This window comes from Sprattus sprattus (genome assembly GCF_963457725.1).
Source record: "Sprattus sprattus genome assembly, chromosome: 11".
NCBI lineage: Eukaryota > Metazoa > Chordata > Actinopteri > Clupeiformes > Clupeidae > Sprattus > Sprattus sprattus.
Window position 1 is genome coordinate 22170692 of NC_137909.1, and position 24336 is coordinate 22195027.

The 24336-nt window shown below is 42.8% G+C and overlaps 1 protein-coding gene across 1 annotated transcript; it reads right to left on the reverse strand.

Annotated features, from left to right (window-relative positions):
• Positions 1 to 3823: 3823 nt before the first annotated feature.
• On the reverse strand, positions 3824 to 24049 carry ehmt1b (euchromatic histone-lysine N-methyltransferase 1b; the record flags this gene model as incomplete). The annotated part of the gene is made up of 26 exons (XM_080847520.1): positions 3824 to 5087; positions 6241 to 6416; positions 8128 to 8206; positions 8369 to 8455; positions 8671 to 8786; positions 9307 to 9384; positions 9577 to 9721; positions 10137 to 10301; positions 10724 to 10878; positions 11612 to 11716; positions 12105 to 12206; positions 12833 to 12955; positions 13172 to 13278; positions 13430 to 13512; positions 13842 to 14039; positions 14292 to 14518; positions 15324 to 15467; positions 15630 to 15775; positions 16386 to 16523; positions 16807 to 16921; positions 17018 to 17098; positions 17246 to 17404; positions 20890 to 21026; positions 21740 to 21905; positions 22151 to 22623; positions 23944 to 24049. The coding sequence occupies 26 exons, from the start codon at positions 24047 to 24049 to the stop codon at positions 4904 to 4906; spliced, it is 3795 nt and encodes a 1264-aa protein (XP_080703646.1). The 3' UTR covers positions 3824 to 4903.
• Between the last annotated feature and the right edge of the window lie 287 nt (positions 24050 to 24336).

Sequence of the window (24336 nt, forward strand, 5' to 3'; positions counted from 1 at the left end):
GGAGGTCTCTCTGCGTGAGAGATCCGGAAAACTCTTGGCATTAATTCAGGCTTCTGTATGCATCATGCCTGCAGTCACTTCTGCACCCGAGGGGGCACAACTCAGTTGGACACAATCTCTTCAAAACTGAATTACTACCAGCTGTCAATCACGTTACTCTTTCAACCAGAGACATACTTGAAAGTGTAAACTATGGCAATTTAAAATTCTGAATAACACAATACTCAAGTCTAAGCGTAACGTTTGTAACTTCGTTTTTTTAAATAACACAGACTGCTCTTTTCGTTGATACTGATTGTTCCAACCTCTAATGGTTAGAAGGTGTCTTCACGCGAGCAACTCAGAGATTATCAAGAACCTCTACTCCCTCTTGTGGCTGTTCATGTGTAGTGCTCGTTAAGGAACTCGACTTCCAATTTGATGATCCGCACACCATAACTGAAATGGTGTAAAAAAAAAAAAAAAAAAACTTGAAACGTTGGATCCTTTATGCAAAATAGCACAGAGCAGGAACCCAAGAAGGAACAGTACGGTAGGGGATGCTTGGTACACTGAGATACACTTCAAGTCGAAGCTTGAAATGTCCAATCATCAATGATTGACAATGTTGTGAATATTTTGAAAATAGCCTAAATGGTCTTGTCAAATCTTGTTTTATTCCTATTCACGTTGAGTGAACGTTGTGGGGGCTGCATGAGAGGCAAACAAATAATTCAACTTTTCGTCGGTTCGGTTCCATTATGTTCTTGGAATAAAGGCGTGCGTGCCTGATGAAATGACAATTTAATGTGAAATCAATAGCAAGCATAATCCAGAAATATATTCCTTATAGAACCTTGAATAATGACTTGACATTTTGCAGCAGGTTTATAGGGCAAAGGCAACATGTTAACGACAGCCTAAATGTTGAAATGTTAAAGTTCACGACAGGTAGAGCTTGCATCTTTCTGCTTTTCCACAAGGAACCGTTTGAGATTCATTCACATTTCTTCAGAAAAGGACAGTATATATTTAGAGGTTATTTTTCAAAACAGCTTAAACAAAATTGTATTGATTTTAAAGACGTATGGCCTACCTGATGTCCTCAGAGAAAGCCTCATGTGCATCAATGATATTGGGAACATTTTTGTTGTGGAACGACCCTTCGAGTTCATGAATTGTGTCGTAGTATGTTGGTTCGTCGGTGCACACGTCTGATCCATCAAGGCTGTCGTCCTCTGTGGACCCACTTGTGGCGGTACGTCTCTGTCCCGGTGTGTTGGATTTGTCTGTTCGAGACCACGAGCTGTACTCTGCGCCCAAGGTCAACATCCGCCAAGCTCCAAATGTGGCCGACCTCACCGCTTAAACCAAAAACACAAACAAGAGAAAGTAATAATATCGCTCAATTTGATCTTCAATTAATTGCTAGGATTCACAGTTTTGTCCCGTGAAGTGTTGAAAACTTTGATGCGTTTATTTTTTACAAGGTGACACAGGCTACTTTTCTAGGTGTTGGTCTGCTAGGCTCCCATTGGCTCACTAGAAGATTCAAACTGAAATGGACCAGATGAGCACAGGTGTTCTACGGATATTACGGTTTTAGTCTTCTGCATTTTGCATCAGTGTGACAGCTTTCACGTGTACCGGATGCAATATGTGATTTTCTCACATTCAAGATAATCAGATCACAGTTAATCAGTTTGTAAAATTCTCCGAGTATCATCTTAAGTTGATATCATCTTGCTCATCATGGATATCAAGCCGTTCAGTGTTGGCGCTCCAAAAACAAAAAAACGGGGAAAAAGACATAGTTGAGCTCAACGATTAATAACCTTTCGCGAAACGGAATCGCGGACTATGTCTTTACAAAACTCACAAAATATGAATTTTCAGCTTTTGCCTTCACAAGAAAAACATTTAGTTTAGTTGAAAATCAGTTGTAAAAATTAACAGAGAATATCGTAGTGACCAAACACTTACCACGTCTGATCTGTCAGAAATACATTAACAATTGTAATTGTGTATCCATATACAGAATGGCAACCCAAGTTACTCACATGTTTAGGCCTAGTTCAAAGATTTTGACCAGAATAGAGATGAAATGTGAGGTTTGTAAAGAATACCTCTATAAAACCAAACTTTGAGCCACATGATTCCTACCATAGACCACAGTGGATCTCCTCTCCATCCATCTCGAGTAGTGCTGTGCCCTCTTCACTGCCATGGTGGCCTCGCTGTTTGCAACCCCGCGTTTAGGAGCCTGCAGAGGACACCAGTTGGATGAGGTCTGTCTCTACGTTGTTTGTCCCTTTCCCTCATCTGTCTGGTCTGTTTACGTCCAAACCAACCAAACAAGGCCCTGATTGGGCACATGAATTTTGCCCCATCATGGAATGCGGAAAACATAGTTTCCTGTCCGGTTAGCTAAGAGCCTTAATCCTCATATCCAAAGCTCTCTATTCCCTCCTAGCTTCCTTAGAAGTGTATGATGGAGCTCTTTTCTGTCTGGGCAATCAGGAAGGAAGGGAACAATCATCATGCAGTGTATACAGAGAAACAAAGGCCCAGCTGATATGCAATCAGAGATTTCCTGCTTGGCCCTCTTTGTGCCATGCCTCTCACTTTCTCTCCCCTAAAAGACTTTCTGGGCCCCAAAACTCAGAGGTGGTTGTGGGACCCTCTCTGACACTAGCAGTAGCCATAGGCAGATGAAGCGTCTCTGTGTTCGTTACCCCTCAGCAGCTAACATTTTAACGAAAGATTTCAGATCTCCATCTTGCATCTAACTCTTTGCTACCATGTATGACACTAGTGGTCTATTTATGCACAGGCATGTAATGCTTACACCTCTACTGTGGTTGAAAGACTGTCCCAGTTAAATCCCATATTCTTCAGATCAAAACAGCTACTCCTTCGAGGTCAATCATAGTTTAAAGCATTGAGTGTCAACATGAATGGATAGCTGTGGAGAATGAAGACTGGAAGTACAAACAGGAAATGTGACGTGCCCGTGCACCCGCTCAACCCATGCTCACACTCAGTGCTGCCCCAAATCCAATCAGCAAGTCCAGCATGTACTGTGTGAGGAGACCTGCCTGTACACGAATGTGTCGACTGATGACTTAAATCAGGAAAACCATTGCTCATAAATCTCCATGATATGCCAAATATGTTATGAAACTTCTATGCAAAAAATGTACCAATGCAGTGGTCAACAGCATCCTTTTATCAGTAGTAAATTTATTGAAAAAAAAAAAAAAGATACAACCAAGCATGGAGCATCGTAAGTTTAACCATCCAGAATTATGTAACATAAAGAAAAGGTATTATTTTTTGTACTTACATCTCTGAGAATTTGCACAAGGGACAATACTATACTAAGCACATTTAAAAAGACAGAATAATAGATTGACCAGCCACGTGAAGTCATGAAACGGAAATGATACTGGCTAACTACAGCTAATACAGTTAGAAAACTGGAGGTAAATTTATATGTAAAAAAAAAAAAACTAGAAAGACTTCATCTTATTTTACAACTCATATTCACTTCTTGTGATCAATACAAAATAAAAAGAACAAAAAAAAAAAAACATTTTCAGCACCATTTTCTCTGTCCATGTGTGTTCCTCTAACAACCCTCCTGGTTTCTTGCAGCGATACGAATGTTCAGCTTTCTTTCGCAAGTGTTCAGTAAACATGCCATCTTGTCGTTAAACTGAACATTAAAAGTGAAATAATATTGATAAACGCACCCCTCCCCCACCCCCCCTTTCAATTTGTCCTATACAAAAGAGTGCAGTGTGTCAACACTCCAATCTTTTTCAAGACAGATACATGCGAGAGGACCAGCACTTTGAGCGAGAAGCTGATCAAATAAGAAGCTTGTCCACTCCACCATTAGAGCTCATGTCGGCAGAGTAGACCAGCGCCACCCTGTTTTTCAAGAGGATAGCTGGTTGTCTTTAATGGGCTGTGACCTTCAGGAGTAACCATGACAATCCCGTCGATGGGACAGGCGTGTTGTCGCAGCAAAATGCAACAAATGTAATAGAACTTATTGAGTCATTTCATGAAAAAAAGGAAACGGTTGCACAAGACAGATTCCCATGGCCCCTTAAGACACTGCTGTCTATCAGAGCTTCTGTTGCATTCATTTCACCACAAGTTCGTCCGACTTTATCTCCACATAGCGATATCTTGCTCAGTACTGGTGTGGATTACTGCACCTCCCACTTATGACTGGTTCAGCTGAATTGTGAGTAGACGTCTGGTGATTGACAAAACGCTCTCAGAAAACCGAGTAGTACGAGATGACATGCTGTGGATGCATCATGGGCACAAGTCATGCAGTCACTCTCGCATTTGCACTGTTTGTAGTTCTGTATTCACAACAGATCCAGCAGCGTCTTACTCGATTCCCCAGAAGGCTTCAGGGGTGGCAGAGAAATTATGGTTGAAGGAAATTAATAATAATAATAATAAAAAAAAAGAACACTTACAGATTTAAAAGCAAATTAGAATAAAAAGAGAAGGCTTTTATTTTTTACAAACTATTCATATCCCGTGACCCAAAGCTCTGTCTTCCAATCGAGCGGTCTCTAAGACGCTGCCACTGAAAACACTTTCTGATCCAAATGCATAATGTTTTTAACTATCAGAGAGTCACAGCGCTCTGTATAGAACCCCAGCAAAACACGGCTGGCATGACTGACATTAGGTCAGACGTGGGTACGGGCGGGGAGGGGGAGGGGGAAGGGGTTCACATGTGCGTCTTTGTGTTCCTCCATGCTGGTGTGGAAGGGTGGGTGAACGAGTTTAGTGGAGTTTGGCTGGTAGAGGGTGGTGCTCAGGTGGAGTGGATGGTGGGGGCAGTGATGGCGGTTGTGTACCCAGGCAGGGGGCACCTTGTGCGAGGGCAGGATCAGGAGGGGCTGGAGGGGGTGGTTGAGGAGCTGGTGTCGGGCAGGGCCTTGGGCTGCTGCTCTGGGGTGCTGTCCGCCTGCCTGTGGGCCATGGCCGTAGCAGAGTACTTGCACTTGGTGGCGCCACACTGACAGCTGAAGTCCTTGCCCTTAATGTCCCAGAAGTGGTCACCGTAGTCAAAGCTAAGGGAGAAAACAAGAAAAATCAAGGTGTTTGACTGACTAACTTCATATATACATATATATATATAATATAAAAAACTGTATATATATATATATATATATATATATATATATATATATATATATATATATATATATATATATATATATATATATATATATATATATATATATATATATTAGTGCTGTCAGTTTAACGCGTTATTAACGGCGTTAACCCTAACCCATTTTAAAGCCGTCAATTTTTTTATCGCACGATTAATGAAGTAGCTTTTTGCCCTCCCAAACTAGGCTAACGGCACGTTTGAGTGAATGGTGAGCGTGATACGGCGAAATGGATGACAAAAAGCTTCTAAATAGAAAGTTTACCTTTAAAAGTTGTGTTGTGCAAAAGAAGCGAGCTTCACTGTTGTCTGAAAATGTCAACAGGCAGCTGGCTGAAGCACCGAAGTAGTAGGCGTACCTTTTATTGGTAACCTAACTGTTACGGTTCATTGTTTTTGAAATAATTAATGTATTAATGTCGATTAATCGCGATTCATTTTGAGTTAACTATGACAAAAATACGATTAATCTCAATTAAATATTTTAATAGTTTGACAGCACTTATATATAGATATAAAAAAAAAAAAACGCACACACTCAATATATAAATATACAATTTTTATATTATATTTTTTTTTGTTTTGAAAACACATTTTATCCATTAAGGCAGGGGTGTCAAACTCAAATACACAGAGGGCCGAAATAAAAAAAATGGGTGTTTAAGTCGAGGGCCGGACCTTGGGGAAAGCGCTCCCTAAATTGACGTATGCTACCAACACGGGGACAGTGCATTGTGGGACTTGCAGTATTTGTGGTGCTTTTGACATACCAGCGGCAGCAGCAGACAAGCTCTGATAGATAAATAGATGGATACTTTATTAATCCTGAGGGAAAATTAGGCAAACCAAATTAAATTTCACCGTTGCTCATTCTAATCAATGGAACTTTTGTCTGCAACATTCTTAGGAGCTGGCGGGCCAGATTAAATGGCTTGTCGGGCTTGCTCTGATGATCTTTTAAACAGTGATAGTGCAGTAATGTTGTGTTGTATTGTGGTGCGATGCGGTGCGGTGCGGTGAAAGAAGGCGGGCTTGCACCCCACTCGTACCCCAGCTCGTCTCCAGCGCGGATGTTCTTAGTGGCGAAGAAGGCCACGCGGGGGAAGCGCAGGTCCTGGTGCGAGGTGAACACGCGGCACGGGAACAGGTTCGGCTCACACAAGTGATTGATGAAGCGGCTGATGTTGCCGTAGAAGCGGGCGTCTATACAGTACACATCCCCTACCTACAAGACAACAGGTCACCATTGTTACCAGCACATACCAACTTGCGCTACGACTTGAGTAACATTAAAGTTGAGCGATACATTATTTTTATACGTGACATTGCATAGAACAACAAATAATTGTTTTAATAAACTTTGGTGGCTAGACCCTGGCTAAGACCTCAAACGGCATTATGCTGAAGATGGCAGTGTAAGTCATAGCCACAGTAGAGGTGTGAATAGGAGAGCACATCAAACAAAAGACTGAGAAGAAATACACAAATATCAAAAGAATAGCTTATTATTTCCCACTTTCCCTCAAGAGGAACATCAAGGGGTTGGCAGAATAAGAAGGAATTCTTGATAAGCTGTTAGACTGAAACCTGCTTGTGCAACCCGCCCCTATACACACACACAAGCTCACAATGAGGCTTGGCAAAATGTTAAATCTTCAGAAAAGCTCATGCTGCAATTTTATTATCCCACTCTGTGTGTGTGTGTTTGTGCGTGCTTGTGTGCATCTTGTGTAGTGTGGCGAAGCCAAATCAACTAGGCATCTTCTGGACATAATTAACCTAGCCTACTCGAATCCCTACACGATAGACATTCTTGTGATTAAAACCAAACCCAATGTGTGGGTTAATGTTCGTGGTTCTGCCCAGACTGGGCCACTGACCTAGCTGCTTGCTCACTGCCAGGTAGATTTGCCACCAGCTGTCTTGGACTATCTAAAACTAAGTTGATTCTTTGCAGTCTGTTCAGTTTTTAGTATATTTTTTTGTACTTGTCGGTATCCAAACACACAGGTAATCCAACGATCTTCAAGACCCCACAGCTCATTGGACTCAAATACGTGAAAACCAAGCAGGGAGGGAAAACAGAGATGTTCACTAGCACTCACAGTTGAATCAATGAGCCAAATGGGGAAAGGGACAGCTAAGCTACTTAACAAGTTACAGGTAGAGACATCAATGGTTCTGCCTGGCAGCCAGTACTTTCCTATCCTTGCGAGTTAGCGATTCTCAAAAAAAGATGAAACGCTGTATCTGAATATATACACACACCTATCATCTCAATTCATAAAATGACATCACTTTCAAGGATTACCACAGTGCCACAGTTTTGGTTTAAAACTCAATTAACGACCGACCAGTGAACCCACACGCTCCGCACAGAGACAGCATTCTCAGGAGGCTCGGTAATCGTGTCACTTACGGCTACGGCTGCCTCTCTCCAAGATGGAGGTGATCTCTCACACACAATATTCCCGCCTACCTTTCTTCCGTGACCACACCATTTATCAACATGAAGACCAGACACACAGTACTAAAAGGCCTTGCTGAAATGTTGGTGGGCTCAGAAAAGCAGCGCCTGTAGTAATCATCGTTACAATTTCAGGCTTTTGGAGCTCATCGGGGACCAGATTACACTCTACTCGTTTTGACTGTGACCCTCATTATGGGATGTGGGGCATTCCCTCGAATACGGCCTCTTTTTTGGAACACGTGAATTAAGTGGTGAAAGCTAAGCTCAGACTGGCCTTGGCCAATTCAGTATGGAGTCTCTGCTGCCTTGTGAGAAGCTGCACTAGCGATTGGCGCCAAACATTTCAGTTTTGATATGAGGGCAGTTACAATTGAGGTTTGAGGGTCTGTGTTGGTGCAAGGCTTAGTTTACGGTGTGGTCCTATGATTTGGTTGGGTGTCACAGAATGTGGCGTGGGGGTCCATACCTTGTTGTCCAGGCTGAACAAGTAGGAGTCATTTTCCCTCACATCAGCCTCCGCATCAGAAATTATTTCCCCAACATATCTGTGTAGGACAATGAATCGACACGTAATCAGATGTCTCAAAGTCACAGGCAAATCAGACAAGAGACAATGGAACAAATAGCATACATGACAAGAGGGATAGTCAGAGAGTGAGTGAGTGAGTGAGTGAAGTGAGTGCGTATTAGAGAGAGGGGGGACTCACTCGCATACGAATGTGCCCTGGGGGATGTCCTGTAGCGTCTTCACCCCCCAGCCCATCACACTGGTCCTGAACAGCTGCAGCCGTAACCTGAAAGAGAAGCGGAGATGAATGAATATCTTTCTGGAGCTTTCTGATGTGTAATCCTTCAAATGCAGATGAGAGCCTTTGGTTCAATATCTAAGTGTATAATACAACACTGTGGACTCCATGGGATCTTGTCAGTATGTGTGTATGAGGGTGGCCTTATTGTTCTGTGGAGTGAGTCGTTTGTGGTCGTGAGGGCCACGGTCAGTGCAAGTCACCGTAGTCCATTCTGCACCACGCGGTTCTTGCATGTTCTCCAGCATGAGCAGGCGTGGTTGCACTCGAAGATGAGTGGTGGTTCCTCAGCGCAGAACTCTGGCAGTAAGTGGCCCTCCTGGAGGAAGATGGAAGGAACATTGAAGACCTGTGTTTTCCACTAACTGATGAACGCAAGCCATGACCATGCACCATCAAAAGATGTATGTAGATGGAATACAGACTGTTTATTCAAATGACTAAATGCAAATATTTGATCCTCCTCTTTATGTTATTATTTGCCCATACCTTGATCCTTTGGGGTGTTACAGGAGATGGAAAATGGTCTAAGGTCCAAGGCCTTTTAGACTTTTCTAAGTTGTCTGACATGCCTTGATGTTTTTGTACATTTTGCTTAACTAAAAACATTGATGCACAAATGGAATATATGATTCTATTCTAGAAGACCTCAGCAATAATATTAGAAAATGGTTCAATGTTTCCGTGGTTGTTCTTTTTATGTCTCTAAGACGAAAACTCAAAAATAAAAATATCCCGGACGAGGGATATAGACCTTTTAGTGTCTGCTTCTGCTGTAACAAACATGTACTCAAACCCGTTTCAGACAATCATTCTTTTGTCACAGCAGGAATTCGTACCTTGTCATACCAACAGCGCAAGCTGAGTTGTCCACACATACAGTTGGTTGAGGAACAGTCGTCTTTGCATACACAATACTGCCAACAGAAAAACAAGAGCGATATTTGGTTAATCTGTTATAGTTTTGTGTTTATGTGTAAATTATTTGCGTTTATTTGTTTTGTAAGTATAAATAACACTCTGGGAAAAACTACAGCTCGAATATGAATAAATGACTAACATGTGTGTGTATCTTAACAGTGTGTAGTTTGTAGTTAACGCTTGCTTACCTGTAAGTGTGTAATGTTTTTGTCAATGTTCATTGGGGATGTAACACAGTTGTCGGGGATGTATTTGTAGTTGTCTGGACAGGGCTCGCTGTCAACAGCATTGACGCACGGAACAGGTACACACTCATAACCTCGCGCTATGTCCCTGCAGACATGCAGCACAGAGTAGAGTTTAACATGTGCGCGCATGATTAAGAGAGAGAGTGCAAGATAGAGAGAGAACAACAGAGAGAGAAAGAGAGAGAGAGCGAGAGAGAGAATGTATAGAAATAAAAAAAGAAGTAGAGCAAAATTTAGACGGTACTATAAAAAAAATGAAACTCAAGCAAAAGCACTCATTGAAATTCGAGAAGACACAAGGCACTGTTAAGAAAATGGCAGAAAATGGTTTACCGATGACTAAAAAGCCCATCATAAAAGGAGGGTAGGCGAGGACAATAGGAAGGGGAAGGAGGCAACGATAGAAGAACGAAGGCAGAGATGGAGACAAATTAGCCAGCCGACTCCAAGAGGAGTGACAAGACTCCCAGCCCCCCCCCCCAGGGGAGTTGGTGTGGTACCTGCTGAGGAGCTTCTCCGCTGGGGTGGCTCTCCCCCTGCTCTCCTTCAGCCGGCGGCTGGTCTGCAGCGTGCTCCACACCTTGGAGTTGTGGCTGCAGCACTCCAGCGGCGTCTCGCCCTCGCGGTTCTTCAGACTCACGTCCGACCCCCGGGACAGGAACAGCCTGTGGAGCACCCAAGAGAACCTATTTAGAACATCAGCCCCACTTCAGGTGTCGCATGGCAGATACTGCAACGCATTGTAATCTGGACTGTCAAATGCCACAGTCTCTCCAGAGGCTCTTCTTATTAAAGGTTTAATATCTAGTCACTGTAACCTACACCACTTTAGTCTAATTCACACCATATCCATTGAGACCAAACTTTACCATTCTGGATTAATTATACATTTGGCTTTAATTATATGTTACTTGTTATACGTAATATTATTATATTATTAGTAAAACCAATAATAAAGGCATCAAATATACTTCTGCCTACAGAGGAACGTGGAAAAGAACCTTCATCTGGTTTGACATTAACTGTTGGTCCACAATACTTTATAGTGTATTTTTCAGGTTGCTGTGAAGTGCAGTGTTTGACTGACGTGACGCATTCGAGGCGGTTCTCCCGGGCAGCGATGTGCACCGGCGAGTCTCCGTGGATGTTGACGGCGTGAAGGTCACAGCGGCCCTCCAGCAGGATCTCAGCGATCTCCACACAGCCAGAGAACGCGGCCCAGTGGAGGCAGATATTCTCCTCCTAAATCAAGAAGGTCACCAGTTCAGAGGTCATGATCTATCCCAGGATTCCCTCTGGTAGGGCAAATAGTGGCCATTTCTGTCATTCCACAGGTAGAGAAAACGGTATAATGGATGCCCTCTGGTAGGGCAAATAGAGGCAATTTCTGTCATTCCACAGGTAAAGATAAGGGTATAGTCCAGAACACTTCAGGACGTTTTCTTTCCTTCACAGGAGGAGCCATAAATAGCACGTAATAAGGAGCCATATTTATGGCCTGATGGTAAACACTGCCCAGCACCACAACAACTCTTCAGGCTTGAGGATCCATTTTGCTTAATGACAAATAATTTACCATATGGGTGGAACGTATATAAAATAAAAGATATAGAGCTTCAGAAACTTTAGATTAAAAAAAAAAAAACACCAAAGATTGTCCCTAAGTAGAAGCACCCACTAAATGACAAAAGCAGAAAAATAACAGCTTCTGAATGAAGCATAGGAAAGACATTGGACATTGTTGACTCTCTCAGTAGTTGTAGCCATCATACTCCGCAGACCCAAGCCTTCAGCAGGCACCTGTGAGAGACCCAAGCCTTCAGCAGGCACCTGTGAGAGACCCAAGCCTTCAGCAGGCACCTGTGAGAGACCCAAGCCTTCAGCAGGCACCTGTGAGAGACCCAAGCCTTCAGCAGGCACCTGTGAGAGACCCAAGCCTTCAGCAGGCACCTGTGAGCGCACCAGAGGGGCTAACCTTGTCTCTGATGTTGATGTCTGCCCCAGTGGAGAGGAGCAGCTTCACCAGTCCTACATGCCTGTACTCCGTGGACCAAATCATGGCTGTCCAGCCTCCATCGTCCTGAAATATTGCAATAAAAGAAATATTGCATTATGGGACAGGCCGGTTTCACACTGTTACTTTTATAGGGGGAATGAGAATTTATAGCACAAGCACAATATAAATGTTTTATGAGCACATATGCTCCTTATGAATCGAACTCTTGAGTGCTGTGTAATTAGAACCTTGCTCTGCCAATTCAACTAGAAGAACATTTACTGATGGCATCCTACTGGTGTAGCACAACATTTAAGGGCAAGAAGCTTCAAGTTCAAGTTTCAAGTTTTTTCAAGAAACTGCCACAGTTATGTTAAAACAAAAATGTACGACTTCTGAGAATTCGATTTATGTATTTAATAAGTCACAGGTTGACTACGTTACTGTGGTACATGATAAAGAGGGTACTCACTTGACAGTTGATGTCTATTAAACCAGTGCCAAGCAAGTGCTTCACAATCTCATAATGCCCAAGTTTAGCAGCAAGGTGGAGACATGTAGAACCCTCAGCATCCTGCAAGGAGAAACATACTCTAATAAACCCATCAAGTGTTAACTATACAGTTTTATTAAAAACTATTGAGTCCTTTATTCACAATCTTTCAACTAATCAGGTCTTATAAACCTTTACATGCCCCCTAATAACAAAGAAGAGAGGCTGGTTGTTTTATAATATAAAATAAGGACATCCTATTGAGATTAACAAGAGAGGAACAAAACTATCAATTTTATACGTGGAAGAGTTTCTGGCTGAAAAAATACTGAAGATGCTGCAGCCAGGAATTGTAGTTCATATTCAGTAAACTCACGATGCCCTTCCCAGATATGTGCAGGGCTCTTTGTTATAACAGGACACATGATGAGTGTAATTTGTTCTGCTTGGCCACTTTACATAAGTGTCTGTGTATGCTTAAGCACACTCTCTATTATAGTCCATCCTCACAACGCAATGTTCAATGAAAAGTTTCCTGGACTATTTATAGAATGCTTAACTTACATGTATATGTATAGAGGTATATAGATGTATAGTTTACCACAGATTTATAGTATAGACCTTTATCACTGTCAATTGATATCACTGTCCCTGTGATGCAAAATCTGGGTACCACCGATGGATTGCCATAGAAAACCATGACCAACCTTGTGTGCCATGCTAGCCCCTGCCTTCAAGAGGTAGCGCACAGTGTCCAGATGATTATTCTCACAGGCCTCCATCATTGGGGTCCGCTGGTCGTCATCACACATGTCAAGGTTGGCCCCCGCCTGGCACAGACGAGAGAGTTGCATCATACATTATGTGGGTATTACACTACAGCACATGAGTACATGGGAGAGGTTACTGAATCGAGTTTACTCGCTGTCAGCTCAGAGTCTGTCATCCCACAGTATGGCATTACCACCACAAGTGTCAATGAGCTGTAAGGGAACATTCCTCTTTGGGAAGGGGTGAAGGGGAAACGGGGTGATAGGAGGCTGTACCTGGACCAGCATGTGGCAGACTTCCTCATGGCCAGCCTCAGCGGCCACATGGAGGGGTGTTCGCTTAGTCTGGTTCTCCATCTTAAAATTTGGATCGATGCCGTCAACTGTTGGCCAGGAAAAAAAACAAAAACATCTTTAAAATAATGCAAATGTGTTTCACTGAATGAGCTGACCCGAGACCTCCTATGACTGATTCATGATTTGTTGTATGCATCATCAGGTATAATACAATTCTAGTAGGTGATGTATTCTTACCCAACATGAGCAACACTTTCTGCAGCTCTCCTTGTTTGGCAGAAATATACAGTTGCTTTGGGTGAAACCGAAGCTTCTTGGGCCTGTAAATTACAGAAATAGTGGAACAATAAACGCATTAAAAAAAATCAATTATAATAATTAGCAGATTCAGCTTCATTGCGGCAAGCTATACTTTTGGATTCAACCTGCGAAGAGTAAATATGTTTATAGTTATAATGTCCATTTAATGCCCATCAGCCCTCTAGAAGGTAAGTCAGGTGAGAGAACACAGCCCTACAGCTGCATTCTAATTTCTTCAGACCGTCGGACACACTTCACAGAGTCTTTTTGAGGGTAGATCCAATAAAGCTGAGCACAGACACTCTACACTTAAGTCACAATTACTGTGTTCCACCAAAAGGAGTCTTACCTTTCTGTGTCCAGTGCCAACAGGATGCTCTCTAGAGTTTCTTTAGGTGGTCCCAGGGCAGGCAACACAGCCCCCCCCACCCCTGCAGCGGTCCCTGGTTTAGGGGCTGTTGGGGACTGAGACGTGGATGCCACGTCCACGGGTTTGGGCAGGGTGCTGTCTGCTCTGCCCTCAGTGGACATGGATAAGCGAGACAACCTGAGGGAGAAAAAATACTTCTTAAGCTCAACACTACTAATGAAAAATGGCAAACTCAAAAAAACAAACAAGTATAGAACTTGTGAGGGTGTGCTTTTAACATAGCTTTTAACAAGGACAGGCATATGTTTGTCAAGGTGCATGCAAAACTTGTATTTCCTTTTGTTTGCTCGAATCCATTAAACAGCAAAGCGCTCCATTCACCCTCCACCCACTCCCTCCCTCAAGGTCCCTTTGACTCCACCAGCGTACCCTTCAGTGGTGGTGTCTGCCCTCCCCTCGGAGGTGCTTGGGGTGGCGTGGGCTTGGGAAAGGGGCACCGTGGAGGTGGTGTCAGCGTTGGCGATGGTCACTTCCTTGGCTTTGCTGGCCTCCTCTCCACAGTGTGGACAGAAGCTCTGGCCCCTGAGCATGGACGCACAGGCTCTATGGAACCGATGGGAGATGCTGCTGTCCGGCTGGCACTCCATGAAGGTACCCTGTGGGGGTTGAGGAGAGACAAAAGCTGGTTTAAGCTTTGGTCTGAGACTGAAGACTGCAAATCAGATTTAGGATTGGACCTACGGTTCAATACAATTGTATTTAATTGGGTGTGAATTGTATTCCACTGCAAAGCTGTCAGTGTATTTCCAAATCAAGTCATCATCATTTAAATGGATAGACATTGGACAGACACCATTTCAGGAAAATATTCAATAAAATACAAGTCATATTCTGGCTGTCAGAACATGCATTGTTAATGCATGCACTTACAACACACAAACATTAAATGCATCTTGATGTTTAGTGAATGGCACTTGCAAAAAACATCTGATTAGTCTTCCCTGGATTATATAAGCAATAGAGCAATGGGGGAGGGGACGGTGAGAGAAGAGTACAAACTAGAAGAAAACCAGCTTTTAAAAAGAGGCTTTAAATAAACTCTGTCATCTCATTCTGGTGTAATCCAATTTGGGAAACAAGCATCTCAGATCCTACATTCAAAGGAACTTACAAAAGGAAAAAACACCCTGCCAAAACCCAACTAAAAGCCCGACCAGTGCTCAGGGAACTAAGTATTAGAGGAAGGTTTTATACATGGCTAACAAAAGGTCAATAGCATGCTATAATAAAAAGCAACAGGTGACAAATGCGACATCTCTGTTTTTAATCATGCTTAGAGAGTTGTACAAAGATAAGCCATCAGAGACCTGTAGAAGCTCATTGGCTCAGCGACGATAATGAACCAGCACAAAAGCCTGACTCACTCTGATAAAAGGAAATCAGGAGGTGCCAATGACTCACCGCCCTACAGAAGAAGCCACAGCCTGGGCAGCACTGGTGTTTCACCATGCCGGCCCGATGGTCCTCACACAGAACCAGCAGCGGGACCGTGTTGGACGGCCGCATCATCTCATGTTTCAGGACAGCGCTCTGACACCGGGTCAACTAAAGAGAACGGTGGGAGACGGTGACAATTGGGGGAAGAAATGGTTAGGTTAAGCCAGATTGAGGTCAGTTGTACTACTACAAGGTAAAAACATTCCAGAAAGTGTCAAGAATCATCATTCCCGGAAGTGTCATTCCCGGTTTCTGTGCCGAGATTCGTACCTGTCCGTCTACACTCTCCGTGGCCATGCATTTCCTATCAGCAAGAGTGAGGATCTCGCGGCTCTTCGGGGTCTCCATGCGGCAGCTACAAAGCGGAAGTTCCTGCACCATATCGGTCTCCATCTCCTTAACACCACTGGTAACACCTACAAGAACACATGTCCAAATATCTCAGTTGTATTAAAAATGCTCCTGTGTTGATACCAAAGGGTCAACTATGGTCTGAAGATAAAAACCATAGTGATTCTTTGTTCCTAATTCATTGGAGACAAGTAGGAATACAAGAGTCAAGTGAAATGTTGGCGAATTCAAAAAATAACCATCTCTCTACACGCCATTACCTTTTTGTGGCACACTTCACCACCAGGGGGCAGTGTGAGGACTCAGTGAATGGTTACTACATCATGCCTGGCATGTCAATCCATCTGAGCTCACAGTCTGCGTCGCCCAAAAGAACCAAAACAGCTCAGAGCAAGATAACGCGTCCATGTCACAAAATACGTCAAAGCTTTCTTTTTGTCTGTGAGACAGAGATCTGTGAAGGGTAGTTTCCTATGCCTCTTTCCAATCATCAAATCACATAATTAATAGTGATTAGGATAAAAATGTGTGCATAACAAATAACAGCCATTTCATGGAATGGAAGATTTGATTTCCTATGCACGCAATTGGTTCCATTGGCTTACTCACAAATGAGCCAATTCAACAGACTTTCCCTTATCGCACCAGAGTATTGACAGACACCTTTGGCTTTACCTTTGCTCTGAGATCTCAGCAGGTCCTCCTGAGCCTCCAGGTTGAGGGAGTCCAGGGGAACCTCTGTGTATTCCTTGCTAACCGCAGCTGAAGCTTGGGACTGGGCTGGGGCTGGATTGTGTGCTGAGGGATCTGCACCTTTAAAGAAGTCAGTACAGTTTGGTTCAGTAAGATGGGACCAAGAGACTGGGACACATGTTGAGGAGGACACAAACAAAAACAACTGGAGAGAGGAAGGACACATTAGAAGAAAACTGATGTTCTACAGATAATGATCAGTTATTTTCCGGAGCGATCTGAATCAGGGTTTGGCCTTCTCTGAGGTCAGGCTCAATCAGGTCAGGTCAGGCTAGATGCTTTATCTCTAGACTTCAGGGAGCACGGAGCCCTTGGGCCAGGAACAAGATTAGATGCACTGTACCAGGTTTTTCCTCCGTCTTCATCTTCATCTTACGTTTGCGTTTCCTAGCCGGTCGAAGCCAAGGGTTGTCTCCTTTGCTTTTCTTTTTCAACTTCTTCAAGCTGGACTCGGTGCTCTGTAATTCGAGGACATGGATTAGCACGACAAGTAAGGTATTGGCGGTACGGAAACTATTGACTGGGTATGCTGCCCTGATCTAAAATTGGCTCACCAAGTCAGAGTCATTACCCTCCTCTTCCCCTTCACCCTCATCTTCCCCAGACCCCTCAGATTCGTGCTCCTCACGGGGAACCTTGGAAAATAGACATCACATTAATCTGTGACCCATCTCCCACCAAGCCCAAGGTAAATCTGCACATAGCCACCCCAGATGTTCCGACATCGTCAAGACTGCGGTGTTCATCAGTGCTGGTCCTGAAACTCTGATGCTTAACACTACCTGAGGCGGAGGCTTCTTCAGGCTCTCCTCCTTGGATGTGTTGAGCGCCTCTTCGCCCACTAGATCCTCCTCTTCCTCAGAGTCCTCCTCTTCCTCCGTTTCTTCCTCCACAGAGTCATTCTCCACCCTTTCTCCATTAACATGAACAACGTCTTTCTGCTGAAGGGGAAGGAAGGGTAGAAAGCAGCAGAGATCAATACACAGTTAGAAAAACAGCTTGGTCTGTTTTAGAGACTTATTTAGCCTGTAAGCTTATGACTAAGGCCATAAGACTCGGATTTGATAGATCTGATCCTCAGCAAAGATAATGACGCTCTATTATTACACACCCCTCCTTGGCTAGGAATATCTGAGCATGTGTTTAAGGGAGAAACAAATACATTTCACATGGTGGCCTTGCTTACAATGTGCACGATTTTCCCATGCACTTAAAAAGGTGCAGTACGCAACTTTTTATCCCCATACACTTTTTGTCAAATTCAGCAAATAGCTCCTGTGATTTGTGCGTCAAGGCAAACTGAACATCTAGGTCGTTTCAGAAAGTGGCTGGTGTGATGCTCATATCTCAGTCATCGTGGCAAGGTCTTTGATTACATGATTACTTTCTATTGATTCAATAATGGGATACTGGAACATGCATTTGAGGTACCTTTTCCTCAACATGGCTTTTTTAAATAGACTAATGAATCTCAAAATCGTCTACAGGAGTCTAAACTCTACAACACATCTTTGTAAATAGGCACATGTGTCATTTGTTTAATTTTCCTTCTTTGCTGAAGGTATGTAAAACATAGATGCTTTTGTTCAACTGAATGTGATGCAGAAATGTTTTTTTTTTTTTTATTTGAGGTGATTCGTAGTACAGTTCTCCCCTTGCTTTCAGTGTCAAAGTCAAAGTCTTGTTTATGTTTTCCATGGATTTTAATTACATTTGAATGTGAAAGTTGATGTTTCAGGTTTCTCCGACAGCCAAAATGACAGTAATGATGAAGATACAGTTTGTAAACAATTCAATTCTTTTCAACGTCTCTTTGGTACGAAGATGGGAACGAGTCATACCAAAGAACCATTATTTTCACCATGCCCAAATGTTTATGTGAACGGTGAGAACCAGCCAGTCACAAGAGGTAGAAATCAGGCTAGGTTTCTTAGGCAGAAGTGTAGGATCTGCGAGTTTATTTTTGTAAACACACCATTCAAAGTTGAGAAAGCAGTGGTGGACGAGTGAGCTAGAGAGTGAATGAAAAGAGGGAGTGGAATCATTGAAAACAAAGCAGTGAATCTCAGAAATAAAATGTTATTTTTGTATTGTTTCAGGGCCGTTACGTTCTAAAGCACAATAAAGGCGGCATTGTACACATCTGCACAACCCCACAGGAAGGAATTTGTATGAATTTATGATTTTATTTATTATGCCTGTTTGGATTCACGCTTAGATCATTCATTTTTTTCTATTTTCTGTTATACAGCACTTTACCTTTTTAATGTCTTATTTTTCTATAGGAAATAGCCTGTTAGCCATTTTTATTTTTTATTAACTTAACAAATTACGCTCCAAAAAACACATTGAACACACCAGAGATCACGGATGATCTCATAGGAATGAATGGACCTCTGGTTAACTCGCATTTGTTCATGGGCTTGAATAACCCATCCCTACTTCATACAAGGTTTAAATGGCTAGTAGCGCTCGCACCACAACTACATGGCATGAGGTAACGTTGAATAATCTGCGGTTAATACACAGATTGGTTTTATAAAATGACATACAATTCTGTACAATTCTATACAGTGTGGTCTGAAAAACACAGTAAATGTTGTTGGCGTCATGACAAAGGCACATATTGTGCACACTATACATTGAACAGTGTAATTTATTACAAGCTAGTGGATTCATGGTTGCAAACTTTGAAGTTTTATTTGGCGTGAGATTGATGAAGACTGATAAAACCTTTTGGCATTTTTTTGGATGCTAGCCTGAAATCGATGACTGCGCATTTGGACAAAGCGCAAATCATCGTGTGACAGGGATGACACAGATAAAGTTACAGCCTATGCCGCATTCTTTCATAAATAACATTGGCAGGGGTGTTCATGATGAAAAACTTTCCTAACACAGCCAAACATCAAGCAAGAACAACACAAGACATATCAAAACAGCTAATTAGTTAGTACTGACTGGTCCAACAGACAGAGGGCCAGCTCGATATCAGACCTGTATCCTTTGGTCTTTTTTAGCTCTCGCCAACAAGTAAAAGCCAGTCTGAAACTGACTTGTGTCTGGTCTTGCTCGGTAACTCTCTTTTCCTCTTCCTCGGACAACATCTTCCTCGGTTTCCTAATTGCCTCTGACATGATGTCCATACAGAAAATATTGAGCTAGCCTCTTCTTATAGCTAGCAGAAGGGTTTAGTTGCTGTTGTGCATGGTGGTGCCATAAAGCATTACTAGTTCCCTCAACAGGCGCCACGCCCTTTCCACCAAAATGACATGGTGCAATAGCAGGTGTACCATGTGTGCTGTGGTGTTGGCACAGACTCTATTCTCTGTATTACCAGTCAGTGTATCACTTAAATGAGACAACTATCACCAATATTAATTTGTGGATTAAACTGGATGGGTTCTTAAAGTTTCTGGTTTGTGCTTGTGTTTATTGATAGTCGTCAGTTAAACTACTTCTATGGCATAAACTAGGTTAACAAAGATTATGGTAACATATGACACTCTCTACTGCATTATGGAACAGTGTTTTGTTTCGCATTTTGATCCCGCGTTACACGTTACTTGTAAGCACAGCCTTAATGCAAACTTTGGATCCTCAGGTCTTCATTAGGCAAGAAGGTAACTCCTAGTGCTATCTTGGAATCCCTATGCTCCAGCATTGATAGATCATAGAGATGCGCCCAGCTACAAAAACTGTGTGACCAGCCAAACAGGACAAAAACACAGTGTGTGCCAACAGAGATAACATTACTTTTGGAATTCCCTGTCGTGCGCAAGAGCGGCAAGAGCGCGCCTAAATCCCCCTTTATGACTTGATTATACTTTGTGCATTAACTTGTAATCAGACAGTGCACATGCTGCTCTGCGCGGACATCTCCGTACCCTCCCAGTTTTTTGAAACCCTGTGCCCCTACTCTACACAGACAGTTGCAGACTTGTTGTTCTTGTTACACATTTCTAGTCTGACCTGTTTTTGTGTGCATAACAAGGCAATTCTAGGAGGGGGAACAAGCTAGACTTACAACACTGCGTTTACACAAACATTTGCTTTGGATTATTTACCTCAACCCACCGTTTAATACCAAAATGCCCAATGCTCCCAAGTGCTCAGTGTTAAAATAATGCCTTTACCAGAGGCAGCATCACTAGCTCCTAACATAATCAAGAATCCCAAGAAACCAACGCCATCGGACGATCAATTTATATGCCCTAAAAAATGAAGGTTGCTCCAGGTTGTGTTCGGTTAAAATGGAGGCATCCCTTGCTATTTCGGCCATATGCCTCCTTATGAGCTTTAGGTCTTCTCTTTAATGAAACACCTTGACTACTGATGGTTAGCAGCTCAGTATCTGTACTGAGAGGAATACCTGATATGTGTTTCCTTGAGTCTCAAGCTTTATTTTTTGAAGGAGTGCACTGACCTGTTGATGAGGCGGGGACTGAGAAAGATGGGCAAACATCTCTAGCATGGTCTGCTGTTTCAGAACTTTGGTTTTCTTCTTCGGAACAAAGCTGTACGTTCCCATCTTCCTTTTCTTCTTCTTCGACACAATTACTACTGTTGGGAGACAGAATGTACTAAAAATAAAACTGTGTCCTCAAAAAGCTGTCTTTTACATTCATATTAAAGCGCTTCATTTAAATGAAACTGGTTCATAACAGAAATAAGACCTATGGGAATAAATGGTTCATCTCCAACTAAAACCCTACACTACTCTGCTGGAAAAGCTAACCAGCAGCAAGCAGTTTGATGTGTCATTTTATGTCAGACCCCTGCCATATCTGTTTAATCTGTTCCCATGGTAACCAGGGCACAGATAGAGCTTGATAATGGGTGACGAGACAGTGCAGCAACAGGTTACTGAATAGACAGAAAGAGGCATTACTGATCCTTTTTCTAACTGAAACTGGAATATTTAGTTTACTGCTGTTAGGATTATGAATCCATACTGAAAATTTCAGCTTTAGCTTTACAATGACTTTAAATGCCCATATCCTCTCTCAATTGACTGCTGTTATCTGCTTAAAATGCCCCACCCCCATGTAAATCAAAAGCTATGGCATTAAGCATTGGATATAAACATCCCAAGTCTGCTCAACATTCAGATGTTTTTTACCATTTTCAGTCATATAAAATAACATTTCATTAGTCCAATGTTATTGCTCATAACTTCACAGTTCTCAATGCCTGGCTGTAGACCACTATTTGGCATAGTCTTAAAAGAGTTCCTTTGAATAGCACATGTGACATGTATGGTTGGAGGTAACAACCTGTTTGTGGCTTGGCTGGTGTAGCAGTCGTCATGGTGATTGCGTTGTTTTGGCTCTGAGGTAGCTGGTTCTGGGAGGGCGGTGTCTGCTGGGGCTTGGTAGCCTCTGGAGTACACGGACTCTCATCTTTCACGATGTTTGGCTCTTTTACTTCCCTATTTAAAATCTAGTGAGGAGAGAGAGCATCTTCAAGTCAGTACATTGATCCCTAGGGAAATGTGAGTCCTACAAGAACACCTAGATACTTCTTTTACGTTTTGTCTCCGTAAAAACTACAAATCATACCAAATGTTTTACTTGATTAGACATAAACTGTACTCTTTGTCTGGCTTAGCCAACTGTATCAACCTAATAACTATGTGAAGAAAGCATGAATTGTAGGTGTTATGGGTCTTCTCGTTGATGCTTTACCTTTAGTGTCTGGTTGGAGGCTGGCCTTGACATGGTTTTGCGTGCTCTGTGTATAACAGGGGGAGGAGGGGTATTGCGGCTTGTGCCATTTTTAGTCTCTGTTTCGATCTTCCCCGTTCCCAAAGCAGGAAGCACACTGGTTTCAGTCTTTTGGGTGCCCAGTGTGCAGGCACGCAGTGATGCTGATGGAAGTGTTTTGGCAGCGTGCCCAGCAGTCGTGGTACCCGTGGGTGACCATGAAGTCCTGTGCTGGGAGGCCGCCGTGTCTTCCTGTGGTTTGCTGAGAACGTAACCGTTACTCCCCATGACGGAGCCGTGAGGGGGGTCTATCTCCATCACTCCGTTTTCCGTGAGGCGCGAATGGCCTTCGGAGCCGTGGCTTTTCCCCGTTTCCGTATTTCCATGCATCCCATTGATCTCTGCGTCCACTCTGTAAGCATCACTGAGCCGGTCCAAACACGGATTGCCTTCCCCTGCAAATCAGGTAGCAGGTAGATTTGTTGGGGGGGGGGGGGGGGGGGGGGGGGTGTGATTTAGATGACTGAGGATCGAAGTCATTATTGATTAATAATAGGCCCAATTAATAACTTGGACAACCCTACACTTGGTTAAACCCTTTGTAAAACAGTACAATTAACCTGAATGACACGCTAACACACACACACAAAAAAAAGAAACATTCAAGGTAACCATTTACTGATTTTCTTTGAGATGTTCTTTACAGTGAAGTGTAAACCAACTAGGCTAGGCCCTAAAAAGCCACACTGTACATGAATAGACCCTACAATGTAACAGGTATTAAATACAGTGAATTGGGAAAGTTCAGACCCGTTCAAGTTTTACACAATTTGTTATTTTTCAGACTCGTCTTAAAATTGATTAATTTCTTTTTTTTTCTCATCAATTTACATGCAATCCTCCACAATGACAAAAACTGAAATATCCCATTTACATCAAGTATTCAGACCCCTTCTACAAATGCTTCTACAACTTGATTGGAGTTCACCTGTGCCTAACTGAATTCCTTGGACATAATTAGCAAAGGCACACAGCTGTCTGTATAAGGTCTCACAGAAAATCAAGCCATGAGGTCAAGAGAATTCTCCATAGACTTGCAAGACAGCACTGGGTCAAAACACACATCTGGAGAGGAATACAAGAAACTTTCTGCAGCATTGAAAGTTCTCAAGAGCACACAGTAGGCACCATCATTCTCAAATGGAAGAGAGTTTCGAACCACCAACAGCCTTCCTAGATCTGGCCACCCAGCCAAACTGTCGGCGGAAAAGGACCTTGGTCAGACAGAACCGTATGTCACTATGAATGAGATCCAGAGCTTTTTCATTTCTGGAGATGGGAGAATGTTCAGACGGAAGCAATTTCTCACTGAAAGTCACCTAACAGCCAACTGGGAGTTTGGCAAAAAGCACCTGAACGACTCCTCCTGAACGGCCACAAAAGTTTAACAAAAGAGTTTATGGAGGAAATCAAGCACTGAGCATTACCTCAATAATATCAGGAGAAACTTCCAAAACAAAAGATATGTGAAGCTTGTAGGATAATTCCCAAGAAGACTTGAGGCTGTTATTGCTGCCAAAGGGGCTTAGTACTAATTGAATGGTCTGAATACTTATGTACTTGGAATATTACCATTTTGAATAATACATAACTTTGTGGGGTATTGTGTGTAGATTGATGAGAAAAGAATGAGTTTGATCTGAAGGAGTCCAAAATGTGACAAAAAGGGGAAAACTTGAAAGGGTTTGAAAACGTAAGATTAGACCCAGGCTTACCGTCTCGGTCGCCGGGAGACTCCTTCATCCCCTCCGTTTTCATAACTTCTCCCTTCCCCACAGCTCCTGAGGACAGACCTGTGGGCTGTTTAAAAAAAAAAATCATGTTAAGTGTTTGGTCAACACGCATGGTAAAATGATAATTACACTATTAAGGAATTTGTTTTTCTGTCCAAGACATATGAGGTGCTAAATATGAGGAAATACATCTCAAGGTAATAGCCTTGTTCAATCTTTCTGTTTGTGGAATAATATGTGAACCAAATTCATTTCGGTTCAATCATTCAGATGTTGTCAGAGTTCTCTTGCTTTCTCATTGTTCAGTGCAAAGATGGAGACAAATTCCCAGACGCTCCTCGCCCCTGAGACATCCAACAACCATCAAGTCATTAA